General features: G+C 36.5%; 1 protein-coding gene across 2 annotated transcripts in view; it reads left to right on the forward strand.

The window, feature by feature from the left end:
* Positions 1–647: 647 nt before the first annotated feature.
* Positions 648–21,482, forward strand: part of RAB2A (RAB2A, member RAS oncogene family) — a 37,337-nt gene continuing 16,502 nt past the window's right edge. For both annotated transcript variants that reach the window (XM_009995536.1, XM_009995537.1), the window contains exons 1-5: positions 648–715; positions 4,903–4,970; positions 15,473–15,555; positions 16,890–16,982; positions 20,562–20,673. In XM_009995536.1, the coding sequence (XP_009993838.1) occupies positions 4,923–4,970; positions 15,473–15,555; positions 16,890–16,982; positions 20,562–20,673 (336 nt within the window). In that variant the 5' untranslated portion in view covers positions 648–715; positions 4,903–4,922. The remainder of the gene's footprint in view (positions 716–4,902; positions 4,971–15,472; positions 15,556–16,889; positions 16,983–20,561; positions 20,674–21,482) is intronic.

A 21,482-nucleotide genomic window follows, 5' to 3' on the forward strand; every position in this document is an offset into this window, starting at 1 on the left:
ATTTAATGTGAAGCCATTAACCCATTTGGGTCTGAATTTAGGATATCTGAGGGGAACAATGTTTGTGTTGTCTATCTGCTGGCTGTAAGGTGAACTCAGCTGTGCCAGTTCTGCTTGAACAATTTTTTGGCCTATTGGGAACCAATGGGCAGTAAAGTATAGTGGTTGTGACCAGTCTTACGTGTATTGCTGTTACCTAAGCTGACAGATCAGGGGATAGGTGGGAGTGAGATGCATTGAGGATCTAGTTAGCTTGGAAGAAAACAAAATACTGAAGGGGAAGCAGATGTGTGGTCATGAGGAACAGCAAGTCCTGTAGATAACGTGGAGAGAGGATGTGAAATGATGCATTGAAGATCTGTTAGGAAACTTCTTTTATGTAATTTTAAAAGCAGAGCTACTTTTTCAAAAGAAGAATCTTTATTCCATTTTTTTTAAATAACTGCTTTGACTTCAGTTTTTTGGAACTTTAAAAACTGTTGTTATGAAAAAGTTGCATACACTTCAAAGTAGGTGAATATCTAGTATCTCAAGTTCTACTAAGGAATATTAAACAATATACACTGTTCATGTAAATAATTCTTGTTCTTAACAGGTTGGTTTTTTTGTTTAAATTTGGTTAACGCTTCCTTCTTTTTTCTAGGTGTTGGGAAATCATGTTTATTATTACAGTTCACGGACAAGCGGTTTCAACCAGTCCACGATCTGACTATTGGTAGGTCTCTTTTGTCCCCCACAATGGTGGTTAAACAACTGGGGTACCCTGGCATGCATTTGAGTGTGTTGTGCTGTGGGTAGTGTAGGATTTGTGCTGTATGAAGGTAGCAGTGTCTCTTTAGCTGATGAATATAAAGCCAAGTGGAGGCCTTTTTTCATACTGGGAAGGTACAATCTGAAACCAAAAAAATAAATCATAGTGTCTCAGCTGCCTCTTTAGAAAAGCTAGAACTGGGCATGGAAGCAGAATTGACCAAGCTTTTACAGTATCAATCACCATTGATGGTGAGGCAAACGGCAGATTTTTCACTAGGGAACAGAATATCAGCCTAGCCACACAACCTAGAAGATAAGTTACAGATGAACTAAAGGAAAGTTAGCCTTAAAGGTGAATAAACAAATTTAGTATTTGGAAAGGCTGGCTTCTGGATAAAGGAAGATTGAAGACAATTTGTTAGGTATTAATTTACAGTGATGGCAGAGGAAACTTATACATGTTGGCAGAATGCATTGCCTCTGATCTAGCTATAGTAAATTATACACATTTTTCCTTATCTTTCCACACAAAATATGAGAGATAGTATGGAATGCTTCTGTGGGCAAGCTTAGTCTTCATATAGTTTCAATGTGAAGCGTAACAGATGCCAGCCTCTGATAAAGTTGCAGAATTTTTGAAATTCTTCCTGTTGTTTCAAGGAACTTATCAGCTCTAGTAATGTTGAGCATTGCACAAAATGTATCCCTAGTCTCTATTTTTAGTTTCTGCCGTGGAATAGGTAGGCTTCCTGTGTTTGCAAGTATTGAAACAGATGTTTGACATATGAATAAACATTCTTGTAACAGAAGGAATTGGGTGGTGTGGTTATGGCTTCTCTTTCCTTCTCACAGTCCTTGCATACCTTGTATATGGCTGCCTAATATAATAGAAATGCATGGGCTAACATCAGTTTTCAAATATTTCTGAGGTCTTGGCAGCAGATAGGCTGGCTGAATAAAGAGCCCAGGTTCTTTAGGAAGGCATGAGTTATTGTCATCTTTTCTTCTTCAGGTCTGCCAAATATATAACACCTTATATATCACTTACGCCTTTGGCAGCCCTGTCACACCAGCAAACTGATAGGCTGTGGGAAACAGCTTCAACTCAGCAGGATAGTTGTAGTGCTAATTCTTTGTCTGGCATATAGGTAGCTGAAATCTGTGAGAAGAAACTGAAGCTAGTGGGGTGAGAATGTGAACCTAGAGAGCAGCATAGTGAGGGATGCAGGAATGGCTCATGGGAAGCTGCTTGGAAAAGAGAAGAAGGGACATAAGCTGGAAGCCTTATTTCACTGAACTGATAGGGTGTGTGTATGTGTTTTAGGCAGGAGAATGCTTCTACCTAGTACCTAAACAGATTTAGAAGGTGAGAGGTAAATGAGAACTTGGGTTCAGAGCCATAGGAATGCCCATACAGGGCAAGATGCATTGATCTTATCTAGTTGACTTACAAGTATAACATTAAAGCTCCTGCTGATGTTTGACATATGAATAAACATTCTTGTAACAGAAGGAATTGGGTGGTGTGGTTATGGCTTCTCTTTCCTTCTCACAGTCCTTGCATACCTTGTATATGGCTGCCTAATATAATAGAAATGCATGGGCTAACATCAGTTTTCAAATATTTCTGAGGTCTTGGCAGCAGATAGGCTGGCTGAATAAAGAGCCCAGGTTCTTTAGGAAGGCATGAGTTATTGTCATCTTTTCTTCTTCAGGTCTGCCAAATATATAACACCTTATATATCACTTACGCCTTTGGCAGCCCTGTCACACCAGCAAACTGATAGGCTGTGGGAAACAGCTTCAACTCAGCAGGATAGTTGTAGTGCTAATTCTTTGTCTGGCATATAGGTAGCTGAAATCTGTGAGAAGAAACTGAAGCTAGTGGGGTGAGAATGTGAACCTAGAGAGCAGCATAGTGAGGGATGCAGGAATGGCTCATGGGAAGCTGCTTGGAAAAGAGAAGAAGGGACATAAGCTGGAAGCCTTATTTCACTGAACTGATAGGGTGTGTGTATGTGTTTTAGGCAGGAGAATGCTTCTACCTAGTACCTAAACAGATTTAGAAGGTGAGAGGTAAATGAGAACTTGGGTTCAGAGCCATAGGAATGCCCATACAGGGCAAGATGCATTGATCTTATCTAGTTGACTTACAAGTATAACATTAAAGCCCCTGCTGAAACTGCCGATTGAATAAAAAGGCTTGTGTTACATAGCATAAATTTTTCAATGTAGTGCAATAATTTAGTCTATGGGGGTGCATATTCTATTCCTCCTGTGAACAACTCGGGAGAGAAGAAAAAAGACACTTTATATGGAGTTGTGCAAAATTCAGCAAACCACGAAACAAAAAAAAACCCAACCCCCCAAAAAACCAAAAACAACAACAAGAAAAAAAAACCAAAACCATACAAAGCCCAACTTGAAACACCTCCCCACCCCTTCCACCCCCCCCCGTAGCATTTGTTGGTAGATGTGAACATAGTTTGGTTTGTCTGTTGCCCTCAGGACATGCTCTCACTGTAAATCCGAACAGCTTATATTCCTTCTTTAAAAGAAAAAACTTGACATCAAACAATGTGTTGCTTCAAGTTTATAATTTTCTCTCAGCAGATACTTAGATGAAACGGGATAAATATTATTTTAATTTTTCTGTTGGATTCTGTATAGAAACTAAAGATGTAGTATGATGGCTGGATTTAAGTCAGTGGCTCTATATCTGCATTTTGTGATCAAGTAATGCTTGCGGTGTTGACACTTGTAGTCCAAGGATCTTCCCCTGGCTTTACAATCAACTTCAGAGTGCTGTCATTCACCTGCTTCCTTCTTCCCCCTACCTCCCTACCCCCCACCTCATCCCATTCTTTCAACTTGTTTGCATGCAGTTACTGCAAGATATTCGGATGCCAAAGAGAACACAATGTTCTTTGGCCCATGACTTCTATTTGGCTCAGTATCCTGTGTGGCAGAGAGTGGTTGTTCCCTGTCTCCTTCCCCAAAAGTAATTGTGCAGAAACCAGTGCTGCCCCCCAAAATATTCTAAACAAGCTTTTGAAGAGTCATTTGAAATGCCTAAAATCAGGGCTGCTTAGTTGGAAGATTTCAGTCCAAATGTAGATGGTAACCAGTATTAGACAAAACTAAATCTACCTTTTTTTTTTAACATAGATTAATGGAAAGTTGATAGCCTTTAAGTATATCCACTATTTAAGCATTTGTCAGATTTTAACCACTGTAGTAATAGCCTCAATTTATATTTAATTTACTGTTAATGATCTTAAAATTGCTTTAAAAGGTGGCTCAAGAGGCTGACTTTTTCCACTAAAGAAATTACTTTTGTTTATTTGAAACACAAATAATTTTTTCACTCAGTTATTAAATTTAATCTTTAGCTACATAGATTAATGGAAAGTTGATAGCCTTTAAGTATATCCACTATTTAAGCATTTGTCAGATTTTAACCACTGTAGTAATAGCCTCAATTTATATTTAATTTACTGTTAATGATCTTAAAATTGCTTTAAAAGGTGGCTCAAGAGGCTGACTTTTTCCACTAAAGAAATTACTTTTGTTTATTTGAAACACAAATAATTTTTTCACTCAGTTATTAAATTTAATCTTTAGCTAGAATTTTGGAAGCACTTTTTTCATAAAGGCAGGTGATTTTTAATTAATACAGTGATTAAATTTATCTTACTGAAGGCAACATTTGTATGCTTCCTTAATAGACTATTTTATTGATAAAGAATTGTAGATTTAATTTTTTCTAAACTGGCTTCAGCAATCTGTCATTAGTAGAGTGTTAAAATAACCATGACTCTTCAATTTCTTGTGTGCATTCAAATGCACAAGTTTTTCTCCTGCTGATCTAAAGCTATTAAATCGCTTGGAAAACTTTGTAGGAAATACATCCTTGACACTTGCTCTAATTAATGCATTTTTAAAGCACTTAGAAATTAACATTGTTCTTCCTCCTGGAAAACTGTTCAACTCTTTCAAGCAGCTGGAAAATTAACTAAAAGCAGTTTGTGAAAGATTATTTCCTACAAGTACAATGTTGAATTAACTTTATGTTATTGCTTTCATAGTACTTGACATTCTTCTTTCTAATATATGCTAATAATGTAATCTTTTGTAAAATCTATTCAGGTGTAGAATTTGGTGCTCGAATGATAACTATTGATGGAAAACAGATAAAGCTTCAGATATGGGATACGGTAAGTAATAAATCATGTAAATTATTTAAACATATGGCTCCGCTAGCCCTCCCTTTGTTCTGGTTAAGCTCTTTATCAACAGCATCCATGAGAGACTCTGTTCTTTGTCTTGCAGCTTTCTTTGTCTTTTATGAAATTGAAAAATTTGCTAAAAGTTAGTTTTTTGCTGTGACTTACTCTTAAAACAGTGCACATTTCTGCTCTTTGCACTGCAACTTCTTTAAGGAACAGTGACAGGTTTGTAGGAGTGGGATTCATGCTGTTGTCCCCTGACAACAATGCTGCCTCCCTTTTTGGTGAAAGTTTTCAGTATTATTAAGAACTGTAATTTCTCTGAATAGTTTGCACATTCGTGTGGGGTCTGGTTAAAGTAAGATCTGTTTGGGAAATTGTGGTGTGTTTATTAGCTGTAATCTAGAATTCTCTAAAGGAAATGTTTGCATTTCCAGTGTAGAAGAAAAGATAGGGCTCACTGTTTTCATTGAAGAAATCCTAAGAGTCAGTTTCAGTATACTGACGAAGATAGTAAATACTTCAGACAATTAAGAAGGGAATAGTAAAAGCCTAAGGTTTGGAAAAACCTACCAAAAAACGGGATTTTAGGTTAAGATACATTAACAAAGTCAGCTGTTTTCTTCTTGTCAGTCACTTTACCATAAAGCAGTCAGCCTCCATGTCTACACTTGTCGTGCAGTGGCTTCAGGATGCCCTTACTGATGTGTCTTTCAAACTTGCTTAGCTGTTCTCTGAAGTTTTCTGTTTTCTTTTCCAAAAGTGTTTTAGGATGCTTTTAGAAATTAACTGATACATGAGCCATAGCCTTATTATGTGCTCTCTTTGCTATAACAAATGAAGGGAGATACATTCACATCTGCATGCCTAGCTACATGCATGTGTATATAAAAATGTAAACAAATGCAATATTGTAGCTAACTTCATAGGAAAGATCTAAAGTACCTTACTTATTTTTCAGATTCATAACTTGAAATGGCATTTAATGCATGTGCCTCCTTGGAAGTTCTCCATGAAAAGTTATAGAAGAATATGGTCAGGTTGTGGTTACTTTAGGCTTTTTCTGCCCTCAGTGTTTATAACTGGATTGCTGACTGCCAAGGTGGCAGTTCATCTTTAAGTTCAACAGACAAGCAAATCTGCATAAATAGTAGCTTCATAAGCAGACTTACTATACAATGAGACTAGGTGAGAACATATGTACATTGGTCCTTATTTGCTAAAATTGGGACAGGTGCTCTATAGACAATTTTGCTAATCTTACTACTAGTGCAGCCACTGTCTTCCATTGGCTTTCAGACTGGTTTTGTTAATGTGCTCTTATCTGATTCTTGGACACAAGTTAACTTCAGAGATTTTTCTAGTATATTATGTTTTTATTAGTGCCTCTGACTCAGTGGCTCTTTGCAGTCTGTTTGCTTTCTTGAATGCTTGCAAAGTGTCTGATAACCAAAATTTTAACATAATTGTTTTTTAAAATATGACTTACAAACTCCTTTTGGGCAGGGATTTTATTTGGCTAGCTTCGTAACTATGTAATACATACACTGAAAATACTCATTCAAAGCTTTTATGGACTGAGGAGTTTGTACGCCTGCGTTGTAGTTAATAATTTATAAGTAATGAATGATTTCCTATATTTGCTGTAGTTAAAATTTGAACTCTATACAGTCTGATTTTTAAAACACAAGTATTTCTATTCTAGTCAAATCTTGGTTTGTTAGCATGTATAAATTCCACTGACTCAGTTCTGATCTTGGGTGCAAAGGTTAAAGGAATAGCTAGATAAGAAATATGAGAAGGTAATTGTCAAGAGATGTTTTACTTATGAGTGTTAAGGTACACAGAGATGTCCATAATGACCAAGGTTACCGTGTCTATATTGTGTATCTAGGTTGAGCATTTCCTGATTATTTTTTTTTCTATTAGCAAAAACTGCTAGCTGTTACTGGTGCTAGCTCCATATTTATTAAGCTGTAACAATTTCTGTTTGATAAGAGAAAGTTTGTTTTACACCTATGGTTAAAAGGTTTTCATGTTTTCAGTTGGTGCATCACAGAACTTTCACTTCTCCGATTTAGTGCTAGCCTTGTATACCTGCCATTAATCCATCATTGAACAGAAAACATCTTAAGCAGAGACATAGGAAGTGGAGGACTAGATAAAATTGGCTTTTACTGGTTAACAATGAATAAGGATTTACTTTCTTAAGAGAATCAAACACTTCACATTTTTCTGGCTAGATACTTCTATGCAAAGGTGCTCAGTTTGTGTTGCCTTCAGCAGCTCCAAGGAAAGGTATATCTTAATAATGAGAATATAGGGAAGCTGCAGCATACCTCACTGCAGAGGTAAGTCATACCTTACAGGGGTAGCTGAAGCTAAAATGGTTGCATGTCTGTGAGATCCATTTATGTATCCTCTTGTATCATAACTCAATAATATTTGACTTTTCATTAGCTTCTTTATTTGGATCAGGAGTATGTTACAGAAGTTAGCTCTGCTTACTGCAGTCTGGTGTTCGTGTGGGAGTACCCAGTTCCTTTTGGATCAACTGGAAGATAATCTCAAAGAATTCATGTGTCCATTAGAAAATGTAGTCCACCATTTGGCCCTGTGAGCTGGTAGTCTAGTAAAACTAGTTTGATGGAATAAAACAAAACAAAACAAAACAAAAACCCTCACAAAATACCCCAAACCAACAGCAATAAAAACCCTAAAACCCCACATTCCATGAAGGATATTCAGTGTGGCCCTTGCAAACTTAATGTTAGGTGTTGCAGTCTTAGTTCTACTGTGGATCCTATGTCTGCACCAGCAAATAGTGTGTCCTGTTCTCTCTCAGCTGCAGACTGCTCTTGATCTTCCCACTCCTGACCTCTGCAAGCTTGCTGCTATGTGTGCTGTGGCATAAATATTTTTAGGTCTGCAGGTTGTTGGGTTTCACTTTTTCTTTCTAATGCATTTAGGTCAGCCAAGGGGAATTGTAGGTACTGGACCAAATTGTTCATTTACCTTGTCTGTCTTTAAATCTCTAGATTATTTCCTTTCCTGTGTCTTTAATCTTAGTGATGGTTTTCAGTTGTTCGATAGACAGAAAAATATTTTTGTCAAAACTGGGTAGTTGGTAATTGCCTACTAAAGTAAGTTACTCTTTTGTGAAAGTGTGGTATTTGAACTAGTGTCAGTTGCAAAAATAACTTTTAAGGAACTAGAAGTGGTCTGCAGAAGTTGGTAAGGATCAAAATGACCATTCTAGGAGCTGTTAAGCTTTGTGAGATTAAACAAGCTGTGTAGATTAGTTTGTTTATCCTGTGGCAGCCTAACACTGAGAAATATTAGAATTGCTTCTCTTGAGAAAAACTTGATTGTTGTGGAGAGATACTGGGCCTGTTACCAGGATGAGTCAATAGCCTTCATTTTGTTGTTGAGGGGGATGTTCTGTATTGTATTGACTTACTAACAAGTCATTGTTGATGAGCAAAAATAAGCAGTAATTGAAAAAGGGAATTCATATTCTCTCAGATGCTGCAGGGGGAGATATCAGTGATGATTCTAAGTAATACTACTAATGTTTTCTGAATTAAACTGATGTGGATGAGAATTTCTCATGTATGTAAATACAATAATGTTTAATATCTGTTTCTGTTTAATTTCATTGAAATTATCAAAAATATTTATTATGTTTCTATAACACTTTTTTTGGGGGGGAAGAACAACACCATGTCCCAGTACAGGTTGGGGGCTGACTTGCTGGAGAGTAGTGTAGGTGAAAGAGACCTGGGGGTCCTGGTAGACAGGAGGATGACCATGAGCCAGCAATGTGCCCTTGTGGCCAAGAAGGCCAATGGCATCCTGGGGTGCATTAGAAAGGGTGTGGTTAGTCGGTCAAGAGAGGTTCTCCTCCCCCTCTATTCTGCATTGGTGAGGCCGCATCTGGAGTATTGTGTCCAGTTCTGGGCCCCTCAGTTCAAGAAGGACAGGGAACTGCTTGAAAGAGTCCAGCGCAGAGCTACAAAGATGATGAAGGGAGTGGAACATCTCCCTTATGAGGAAAGGCTGAGTGAGCTGGGTCTCTTTAGCTTGGAGAAAAGGAGACTGAGGGGTGACCTCATCCGTGTTTACAAATATGTAAGGGGTGAGTGTCAGGGGGACGGAGTTAGGCTTTTCTCAGTGATGACCAGTGATAGGACAAGGAGTAATGGGTGTAAATTGGAGCATAGGAGGTTCAAGCTGAATATCCGAAAAAAATTTTTTACTGTGAGAGTGACAGAGCACTGGAACAGGCTGCCCAGGGAGGTTGTGGAGTCTCCTTCACTGGAGACATTCAAAACCCACCTGGATGAGTTCCTGTGTGATGTACTCTAGGTGACCCTGCTCTGGCAGGGGGGTTGGACTAGATGATCTTTCAAGGTCCCTTCCAACCCCTAAGATTCTATGATTCTATGATAGGACTTCAGTCTTGTTTAAACTTAGTATAGTCTTGTTCAGAGTAAGACTAAATATCTGAAATACTTTTTTTTTTTTTTTTTATAAGCTCATTTCCTAGTTTCCATACAAGTGAGCTTTCAAATTAAATATACAATCTTTTCTGGTAGTTGAGCATGTTTATGCTAGACAGATGGTTTAATTGTTAAAGATGTCTCTCTTTTCTCCAAAACTACAGTGTGAGTTGCCATTTCCAGATATTCTGAATATACTAATCCTTCTTGGAAATTCAGTTATTTTTAATGTACTTGCAAACACTTTGGATCTAGTAGAACCAGGTAAAGTTCCCTTAATTCATTAAATCTCATTAAATCCCTTAATTCATTTTATTTTTGTAATATTGGCAATTGCTAGGATGCAGTGCTCACTTTTCAGAGTTCTTTACTAATTTTCTACTAAATTGTATTTCTACTTGCTCTGTTAGTAAGAGCGTATTTTTACGTTCATGGGCAGTTGGTGAATTTTTCTACTTAATTTTTACTTTTTTGACATCTTTAACCATCAGAGCTCAAATTATGATGATTCAGTGCTCATGACCCTCTGTTTTACTGCTATGAAGAACTTGAAGAAGATTGATTTTGGTTCCTGATCTAGTTTAATCATTACTTCATAGAATATTTGTTGTTGTGTGGGAGCATTAACTCTTTTCTGAAATAATGGATCAGGGAGGAATTTGTCAATTTGTTATTCCTATGCAGTTTGTGTAATAGTACCATCATCTGAACTTCAGTGCCAGCAGCTAAGTTATTGTTCACATCTATAATGGCACCCCAGAAAGCGAAGGAAACTTGATACACCTTCTAGCTTACTGTTCACAAACCTTTGTCTGTCATGTGTTTGAATATATTTGGTTATTGAAATACTGTATTATTGATGTTTTGTTTTCTGATTGGTTATACATTTCTCGTCAGTTTATCTGTAACTTTCTGCAATAATAGAGCACACTTTTTTTTTTAGGATAAGGCCTTGGACAGTGAATCACTTCTCTTTGTCCATGGTGGAACTCCCATTTTACTGAGACTAGCTGTTTATAACCTAAAGGTTTCAAATATATGAACTGAAATAATAAGAATAATTTTAATAATGGAGGGCTAAGTATTTCTATTTCTGTGATGTGTTGGGAATTGCTTTGGATGTCTAAATGGCATTAATTCAATATCATCAGAAGAAACGGCATGTGTACAGATGATCTGTGTTTAGACATATGCCACAGTTTCACCTTTGGGGATCTTTGTGCCTATTCTGTGTACTACATGCTGGTAATCAGCTTAAAATTCTTTTAATTTTTGTGTACGGAGTTGATTGCAAGAAAGGTTAATGCATTTGTATAAACAAGTGGCCATGTGACTAAAAGGCTCTCAATTTATTTATAACTTTCCAAAGTACATTCAGAGGTATCTATTCCTCCTCGCTCTTTCAGGAACATTTTGTTCCAGGGATCAACTTTGTGGAGTAGTTCCCAACTGGCAGTTGTCATAGGTAGTGTGACACTTGTGTGAGTTGGTTGTTTCTTAAGATGTCTTTTTAGTTTAAGCTTACAGCTTATGGAATTGTAATCAAGTTTAAATGATTAAGCATTCCCAATGTGAATGAGATGTTCTGTCACTGGGTTTGAACATGCCACACATATATACCTCTTTTTTAAAAGTGAAGTCTAGAGCTGCTGGCTGTGGTGCTTTGTGGTTTCTCATTTTTCATGTAGCTGTATACTGCCAGTTTTCCTCCTAGTAAAAACTGTTGGTCAGCTTGGATGTTGAAGGCCTGCTGGGATGTATTCAGATAACTTTGTCCTTGCAGACACTTTACAAATTCTTCAGCATTGAGAACAGAGAATTCAGTAAAATTAGAGGGTGTTTTTCTAGATCTGCTGTTGAGGATCCTCTTTCATTATCAAACTACTTTCTTGTACTACAACATGGCTCTTTATTTTTTTTCTTTTCCACATAGTTTATAGATTAAAAAATATTCAAGTTAAGGAACTTTTTGATAGCAAAGACTTGCCTGCACATTTTGCTGCTAACACTGACATGAGTGCACCACACACTGGCAAATTACAGATTTCCTAAAGAAATAGTATCACTGGGAGTCCTTTCTCAAAGGTGCCACCTGTACCATGTCAATGGTAACACTGTTCAATGTTCCTGAAGACATACAGGCCATGTGTATGTATTTTAGTGACCTATGTTGATTGATAATGCTTCATGTTCTGTTTACATAATTTTGAAATTGCATTTTGGTCTCCATAGTGAAGTATATTTAGAGAAGTGCATGGGATATGTGTTAATACAGTTTTGAAACAGGAATTAAGATTATTTTTTTTTACTATTTTCAAGACTTGGAACTCCTAGAACTATGAATATGTCTTATATCTGAGTTTGTTTTAGTTAACCAATATTATATGAATTGTAAAAGCTTACAGTCCAGAAAACAGCCAAAAAGGTCGTTACTTAGAACTTGAAACATCACTTGTTTATCAGAGAACCATATTTTTTTCATGGTTAGTAAACCATTCACATCAGACCTAACATGTTTTTCTCTGAAGAGAGAGGTTGCATGTTCAGGTATGTTCAGTATGCATTTATTGGTTCTTGTAGGCAGCCTTGTCTGAGCTACATTCTATACATGTGAAATAGCTGCCATGAACTCCCTGTTACCGAAACATCTTCGATATTCCCGCTGCCACTGCAATGTGACTCTGTAAGTGGGTATAGCATCTTTGTTAGGGACTACAGGTCAAGGAAGGTGATTCTTCTCTGTTACTTGGATCTTGTGAGACACCACCTGGAGTACTGTGTCCAGTTCTGGAGCTCCCAACATAAGAAGGATGTGGAGCTCCTGGGGAGAGTCCAGAGGAGGGCCACAAAGATGATCAAAGGGCTGGAGCACCTCCTGTGAAGACAGGATGAGAATTGGGGTTGCTCAGCTAGAAAAGAAGGCTCCAGGGAGATCTCATTGTGGATTTCCAATACCTGCAGGTGGCCTGCAAGAAAGCTGGGGCATGTAGAAATGGGAAAAGGAGTAATCATTAAAGGGTGAAGGAGGGTAGATTTAGCTATTAGGAAGTTCTTTCCTGTGAGGGTGGTGAGAGCCTGTCACAGGTTGCCCCGAGAAGTTGTGGATGTCCCATCCCTGGAAGTGTTGAAGGCCAGGCTGGATGGGGTTTTGAGCAGTCTAGTAGGAGGTGTCCCTTCCCATGCATGGGGGTTGGAACTAGATGATCTTTAAGGTCCCTTCCAAACCAAACCATTCTGATTCTTTAACTAGGGATTGCCTTGAAGCAAAGGATTTTGTTGCCTGTACTAGTTGTAATAGGACCTTGATAAATACACTGTTTAACATTGATTTAGTGGCTGCTGCCTCTTACTGTTTCCTCATCACACACTGAGCACCAGCACAGGTTGCCAAGAGGTTGTGGCATCTCCATCCTTGGACATCTTCAAAAGCCATCTGGACAAGGTCCTGGACAGCCTGCTTTGAATGCCCTCTTTGAGCATGGGGGGAACAGGTGACCTCCAGAGCCCCCTTCCAACCTCAACCATTCTGTGATTCTATCAGCTTTTTAATTTGGAAGAATTAAAAAAAAAAGTGCTGAATTTTGGGGGGACATGGAAGGGATGATAAGAATGGTATTAATTCCACTTCAGTTAAAGAGCTTTTCTCTGGGATCAAAGCTGCTTTCAATTCATACTGAGCTTCTATACTGCTACTTCTGTCTGTTGTTCCTCATAGCAAGCAGCTAAAATTGAGTTGGTCCTATTTTGCAGGACTGATAAAGTACAATTATAACACACTTTTTAAAAAAGTCTTTTTTTTTGGCTAATAGCCTGCGCATTCTTTGGTTTTGTCTACTTTGAAATAGCTTGTACCCTTTGGAAAAAAAACAAAACAGCCAAAACTGGGGAGAGGGGAGGAAATTGTCAGATGAAAAATGCTCAAAGTAATAGTGGTATGAAAAAAAAAAAAGAGCTGTGAAGTATGTTCTATATGCTTAGTCCTACTAGACTTTCTCATATCTTATGCAGAATGATACTGTTAAAATAGACAGCAAATTATTTATATAAAGTGTTTCTTATATATAATTTAAAATATATAATATATGAAGAAATATTTTGGAGCTGATTTACAGACACTCAGTTTTCTTCAGTTTAGAATGAAAGGGAATACAGTTTATGTTGTCTATTGTTATATGTAATCACAAAGTAACTGATTCTTGTAAGAACTCACAATTTGTATATTCTTGTAAGATTTGCTAGAACCTCTGACAATCTTGGTTGACAATCTAAATGTGGTGGGCTAAGTCTGCTTCATGTATTCTTTTAGGCAATACATGGAGTACACTGGTAGCAGTAACTTCTGTTGTCCAATTAGGAGGAAAACATTTTATGCATCTACAGCATGCACTTGAGCTAGTCACCACACTCAGAAAAAGTTGTCGAGTTTACTGGAGCTTCTGGGTAGAGAACCAAGTACTGCACTAAAAACTTGGAGGTTTTTTTTCTGTTCCTTGGTGGACTGTAGCAGGTTTTCTGTTTTCTGTTACCTTAGTTTACATAAAGATGCACTTGGACTCTAGGCCAAGTGCACATGCTAGAGTATTCTAATCATGTTGAAACTATTAAATATATTGTCTGTCTTTTGTAACATTTTCACTGTAATGGCTAAGATAAAGTGTTTTCTGAAACGGAAGTAACTGATTATTCTGGAAGATAAGGTTGCTTTCTGAAGACTATCCTTGTACCACTCTTGTTCAGTGACAGAATCTAGATCAAGTTCTCCTTGAGTTCAAGACGACCTTATATTAAGAAAAGTACAGTAACTGTGAGGAAAAAGTTTTTTGTATGCTAATTTTGTGGCCATGCTGAAGGGTAGCTTTTATTAATAAAGATCTCATTCTTGCTTTTCATAGTTTCAAATCAGGGTAGTTTCCTGTAGGTCTGCAAATAACTATCTTAATGCATATAGGATTTTTTCAGCATTAGTATTAGTATTTTGTAATCATGCTCTGTGTTAGCATTTCTAAATTGGGTTCAGTGTTATCTTTTCATCATGCTAAGGCTTCTATTACTAAATATTAAAGTAAATGTTTCTTCTAACGTCTGTCAGGTGTTAGCACTTCTGAAAAACATGAGAATGGGGAGCTCAAGGTCCTCAGCTGTGAATATTTATTTTTCAGGATTGTGTTCTTTTGAGCATGTTGTTTCAAGTGCTGAGATTTTTACAGAACACTTTTCCATGAGAGCTATCTAATTTATGTAGGATCTCTGAAGTTTTTCACCAGTGTCTATGAAGATGACTCTTGCATCATGTAGCTATTTGACAAGCATTATTTATCAAGTACAGAGGAAACTGATTAACTGTGGAGCAGAATTGTGTAAAATTGAATTCAGAACCATTTTCTGTTTTTTCATAAGAAAATGATTACAAAAAGAATTCCATGTGAAGACTGTTGAAAGCTGGCTGCAGTTTATGATATAACAGATAAAATCTGCATCCTTGGCCTTCCAACAACCTTTACACCAGCAGATGGTGGGCGTAAAGATGTCATTCATCATTTATTTACAATGGGCTTTATTTATTCTAGTGTCAACAGCTGCCCCAGGGAGCGGGTTATTGAATTCAAATGTGAAGCTCTGGGTTATTTGCTTCCTTTCAAATTTGTCTTCAGAGCTTAGTTGCTAGGAGTCCATTCTGTGCTCTAATAATGATTCATGTATTGTGAAGCCATTCAGTAAATTGGGTTGTCAGGGATTGCCAAAAAAAGGTTTAGAGGTCTTGTTCCGATTTTTTTTTTTCTTTTAAACAGCACTGTGCTGTAGTTGGTGTCTTCTCCTTATGTACCTTCTCTTTACTTTGTCCCCAGTTATTCCCTCTCTGATTTCCCCTCCACACTCCTCCTTGTCCCCAGCCTCTCAAAAGTAGAATTCTATTATTCTAAATGTGTGGTTTTCTGCACCAAAAAAAGTACGTTTGAGATATAAATAATGAAACTTTGTCTTCTACAGGCAGGGCAGGAGTCCTTCCGTTCGATCACAAGGTCATACTACAGAGGTGCAGCAGGGGCTTTACTAGTGTATGACATTACAAGGTGAGAATACCGAGGAGGTGTAACAGGATTAAAATTTTATGTGTGAGTAGAATTGTGCTATGGTATATAGCGATGTTAAAATGTCTAATTTAGGGTGACTTTTTGTGTAGATCTTTATAATCTGATGTTTTCCTTAAGTGCTCAAAATCAAGTTGTGGCCCATGTAACCTACATACATCCAATTTTCTCTATAGCGGTTGAGGAAAAGTATGTGTAAAGCCTCAGAATGAAACTAAATATTTGAATACACTTTTTTACCATGAACCTCTGGATTACCTTTATTGAGAAAGACCTTGAAATATTTAATTAACATCTTTCTAGTTATTTTATTACTATGAGCTAAATTTTTTGTTGAATTGTAGCAGATTTTTTACTGAAGTGCCATTCTGCAACAAAATACGGTTTCAGAAAAATACTGGGAAACTTCTACCATTTCTGTGTTTTATGAGTTTGGGAAAATGCAGGTCTTAGTGTGATATATTTTATTTTTGTAGCAGCTGTTCAGAAGTGACTAAGATTTTTCTTGTTGTATTGAATAGTTTCTATACAAATTGTTACCTGTAAACTCTTGAGTACTGTGCCTGGTTTATGTAAATGTTCAGGCTCTAAAATCCTATTAGAATGTGTTGCTTCCTTTGTGGATCTTGTATCTTGTTGCTGAATCAAGCAACATCTTTTCCTAGAGATTTCATATATGTTTTTCCTTTTGTTCCCAGTTTATTTCTGAATATCAGACAGCAATGTATTCTTTCCATTAGATTTCCACCAAATGAGTCTTTGAGTCATTGGTTGATGGATTTTTACTTTTGTGAAATCTTAAGCACACTTTACAAGCATGTGATTTTAATATTTTGTGTACACATTCTGTAAAATCTGTAATATGCCATATTTGTGTACCTCACTTTGAAAGACTTAGCTGCTACATTCATTATTCGGTTTGTAAACTCACAGAAAATTATTGCACATTTTCTGCCTTGTAGAACAAATATTACCATATGATTGTAATTTTGTTTGAGTTATTTGAGGCTATTAGGGACTACTGAATTCTATTCAGCAGATTTTATATGTAACTACAGATTCTTACAGATACAAGAATCCTCTTTGCTCTTTTGTAGCAAACATTTTCAGTTACTTTTTAGGCAGAGTTCATTAATGCTCCTTATTTACTAAACTTGTTTGCCTAGTCTCCCTCTCACAAAGGGATTACTAGCTTTTATCCCTGGAGCATGCGTACTGATAAATGAGTTGGTTACTCAAGTAGAGAAGCTGCCTAAAAGAAAGGAAAGAGATTTCTTGAAATAGTGCTTTTAATTTTCTTTCTCTTTCATATTTAGGAGGGACACTTTCAACCACTTGACAACTTGGTTAGAAGATGCTCGTCAGCATTCCAATTCAAACATGGTTATAATGCTTATTGGAAATAAAAGGTAAAAATTAGCCAGTTACGATTTGATATTACTTCTCATTATTTCAGCTTTTGTGTTTTCCTATTTGTAGGTAGCATGTTAACATTTTTTTCAGTTGTTGGACATAGTTCTATGGTGAATGTACAACTTTTCCTTCCTGAATTAGACTACTGCAATGTGCAGCACATGTAAATCAGTTACTTTCTGTTCTGAGTACCATTTTTTAGAAGTAATTTTAAAAGGATCAACTGTGAATGCATAAAGTCAGTAATTATATTAATTATTTTTCCTGATGCCTTTTTTTTTACATCTGGAATCATTTGGAAGCACCTTGATTTTCCATTTTGAAGAAAATATGACTGCTAATTTTAGGTGTTCTAAAGTGCTTTTCTAGTTCTTGGTTAAGAATCACAGTAGTGAAAATGTAGTATAGGCCTCTTTTTTTGAAGTTACAGGATTCACTATAAAACTTTAGGAAAATGTAGAAAGTGCCTACCACAGTCATTATATGAGATGCTTCTGAATTCTAAGGCTGTTTCATATTCTGTCTGTTTTAGCTGGGACTGGGGGCAGGGAATGCTTTTTCACCATCTCCTGGTGAATTCAGGCTACTTTTGGGCACTGGATTTTGAAAATCCAATTGAAGGTTTTGAAAGTGTGTTACCCGGTTTGTAAACAATTTTTACTTGGTCTTCTCATCAGCTAGACTGTCCAAAGTTCTAAAATGGGTCCCTATTAATGCTAAGACTTTGATCTGTATTGAAGATCTTTATAAAAATGCATCAGTGAATGTTATCTGTAATTTTTCTAGTTGTTGATCCAATGAACTGTAGCATCATGTCTAGATTATTTTTTTTGCTGGATGTAGGGTTTTTCCAAATATTAAAAGCACCATCTCAGAACTTAATAACCCATTAGTCATGGGCCTTTACCTAATTGACCTTAACTTGTCTCCATGCCTCAGTAGTTCTTGAAGGTAAAGGTGCCAGTTGAAATAATGGTGCTTCTCCTTTAAAATTCATGAGTAGCCAGATAATTTCTTAAGATACTCCTGGGAAACAGCCTTGTAGTAAAGAGTGGCTGGTTTTGATACTCTGGCCTGCTCACCTCTTTCTTCTTTGTCCCCCTTCTCCCTTCTGTTTTTCTCCATCTGCCCCCCACCAGTTACTTGTCCTTGAAAAACAAGTTAAGCATTAAAGTAATTGTGAAGCTTGTCCACTTTTTTTACATAATCTGGAAAATGATCACTGACATTATTTTAACTGAGGAATGTGATAAGTGTCATCTTCACAAATTAATATAAATATGTAATCTCCTTCATTAAATGAAGCTTTGGTAAGCTTGTGATATCTATGACCAACTGGTTTTTTGCTTATGTGAGTGAAAATGTGGTACTGAGAGAAACAGTGGATTGTACTGTTTACTTGAGATAAGTATTACGTAAGCTTGCATACTTAGTTGACATCTGTAACTTCCTCATTATTCCTAGCTGTTAAGCTAAATTTTTGTCTTGCATTCTGCTTAGGCAAACTGTACCACATGAATGGATGTTATAATGTGCTACTTCCGGCTAGCTCAGTAATTCCCAGTTACAACTAGTTTTTATTCTAACAATAAATGCACTTAAACTGTATTTTAAGTCACATATTAAGGTGCCACATGCAGTAAAAGTTCTTTAGGAAGCTTTTTAAAGGGGATGATTTTCCAGCCTCAGAGAGGAAGATAGGAAGAAAACTCCTTTGATCATATTGCGTTATCCTGGAAGTCTGGTACAGGAGTTCTTATGGTAGGGCATACTTCTAGAGGTGGATGGAAGAAAAAGTATGCTTGCACAGTATTTTTTAAGGAATACATTTTGTTCTTACGAGTCCCAAAAGTACACTTGATACACGTTTGTAGTATTGATTTACTGCTGGATTTGAAGAGTGTTGAGAATTTAATCTGAAATATAATCACTGTTTTTTGAAAACATTACAAATACTAGTGTTAAAACATGACAAATGCATAATCTTCTTTTCAGAACAAAACATAGTTATATTGATCTAGTATGACCAAATGCTTCGAATTATTGGAATGGAGAGGAAGACAGCTGTGGTTAGTAGAAGCAGTTAAAGCTCTTTTAAGAATACTTCTAGATATTAGTACTGAGTGTTGACTGGGTTATCACTGCAGTTTTTGATGCAGCTGCACTCTTTCAATACAAAAGTTGTTTATTTCCGCTCTATCATGGAAATAACACTGTAGTGAGTCAAGGTTTTAAATATTTTTGAGGTGGTAGTAGCAAATGAAGACATTGCTCAAGTTCAAAGATACAGTGTCAGTTATTTCAGGGACATGAGAATGTACACCCTGTTAAGATATCTTAAGCCTGAGGCTGAGATACTGGGAATGCTTACACATAATAAACATCAACTTTAAAATTGTTTTGAGAATACATTTCTTACATGCTTATTTTCAAATGCTCCATGTTTAAATGATGTGCTGAATTGTCTTGACTCTGTAACTCATCTGAGCTAGCATGTAGTTGTAAAAATTACAAAAACTTGCTTTGCTACAAAATATGCCACAGTGAGTATTGTTTATGTTTAATATATATATAATTACAAGCACTGAAGCCCAGTATGATACTTTTTACTGGTATTCTGTCTGCAAATTAAACCCCTGTATTTGCATGGTGTTTAGATTAAAAATGTATATCTGAGAAGACATTTTTACATGCACAACTTAAATGAAACTTTATTTAAATATATACCTTATATTTATTATTCATAAATATAGCATTTTTATTACTCAATATGTAATATGCTTACAAAGAAGGACAGAAACTTTGTACTCCTTGTTCCTAAAGAAGCTTTAAGAAGTAAGGGTGAAATATTTATGTGTCTATGTGACTTACAGAAGTGGATGTGTCTTCAGTTGTCCAGTCCAAGAGGGCTTTTTTCTGTTCTTCTGTTCAGTATTTAATTTCCATCTAAACTGCTTGGAAAGCAGGAAATAAGAAATTGTATAACAGTCACGGCAAATTCTTTTGCGTTTAGAGGGCCAAACCGGAAGTCTCAAAACCTAAATGCTAGCTTCTCAGAAGAGAATAGCTAATGTAGTTCAAAATAACTTATTTTTGCTTTTTATCAGAACAGAAATTTATTCTATGAAGTTTTATTACTGAATAGGAAAAAATAGGTTTCTTTTTTTAATTATTTTTAATTTGACTAAGAAATCTCTTATAAAACTCCCTTTATCAGTTCAGCTTTACAGTGTGGATTGGGAGATAACATAATAAGAGAGTGAAATGGCAATATTTAAATTTAGCATTCAAGGAGTAGGAACAGAAATACACATGCACCCTGTTGAAATCCATTTGGTGAAGTCTTTGATAAGATTGATGTCAGCTAGGTTAGATAGCTCAGGCAAGCACGGTGCCTGTGGCTACTCCATATGCTGTAAGTGCAAGGCTTACAATAGTTGTGCTCAATGTAAGGGCTTGAATTCATGTGTATGTATGTTTTAATGGGGGCTCTTGGCCTATAAGCATGTCTCTGAAGAATAATATTTATGTGGACAGGTGAGACCATGCAATTAATGTATTTTTTTCCATCTTAGTGATTTAGAATCCAGACGAGAAGTCAAGAAAGAGGAAGGTGAAGCATTTGCACGAGAGCATGGACTTATCTTTATGGAGACATCTGCCAAAACTGCTTCCAATGTGGAGGAGGTAACTTTACTGAATGCTGGTGTTTTAGTAAAACGGTTGTTTTGATTTGCACTTTGTTAGCTGTACAGACACTCTTCCTCCAGGTTTTGGGTTCTTTACCTTAAGGCAAGCTCTACATTATATCTGATTGCATATGACTATTTATATTGCTAAGAGTAATTAATATACGTTCTTGATTTTAAAAAATATATTTAATCAGAGAAATAGATATTTCTGTCTGCCCTCAAATCTAAAAATTAAGACTACAATAGATTTGCTAGTCCACAACAAGGCAAACTACTAGTGTCTTTGCCAGATGCCAATCTAACCTGCTCTAAAGATCTCCAATTTTTTACAAGTTCTTCAAAGGATTATGCTGCAATTTTTTGCTATTTGAATTGTTGTCATCTTCCCTCTCTGCTACCTAGCAGGCATCTTTTTTGCTACAGTTCACATGCCCAAACTCTTTTTCTGTCCTCAGCAGAACTGCTGAAGAGGTCATTATCTTGGTTGCAGTATTCTACTATGTATTCAAATAAGTTTTTCAGTCTTTGCTACTTTGAAGAACTTAAGTCTTTTGAAGATGTGCTTATGTGTTCATATTTCTGGACATTTGCAAGTTCTTACATATCTTGCTTTGATTTATTGCATGCTTTTCTTGAAGGGTGATTGTGGTAGGTTGACATCAGCTAGTAACTAAATGCCCATTCAGTTGTTCATTCACTCCCCCTGTTCAACAGAAAGGAGAAAAGAACCAGGAGAGCCAAAGCGAGAAAAACCCAGGGCACTGATATAGAATTGAATAAATGAAGGAAAGAGGAGTGGGAAAG

This window comes from Chaetura pelagica, unplaced genomic scaffold (genome assembly GCF_000747805.2).
Source record: "Chaetura pelagica isolate M959 unplaced genomic scaffold, ChaPel_1.0 scaffold83, whole genome shotgun sequence".
Taxonomy (NCBI): domain Eukaryota; kingdom Metazoa; phylum Chordata; class Aves; order Apodiformes; family Apodidae; genus Chaetura; species Chaetura pelagica.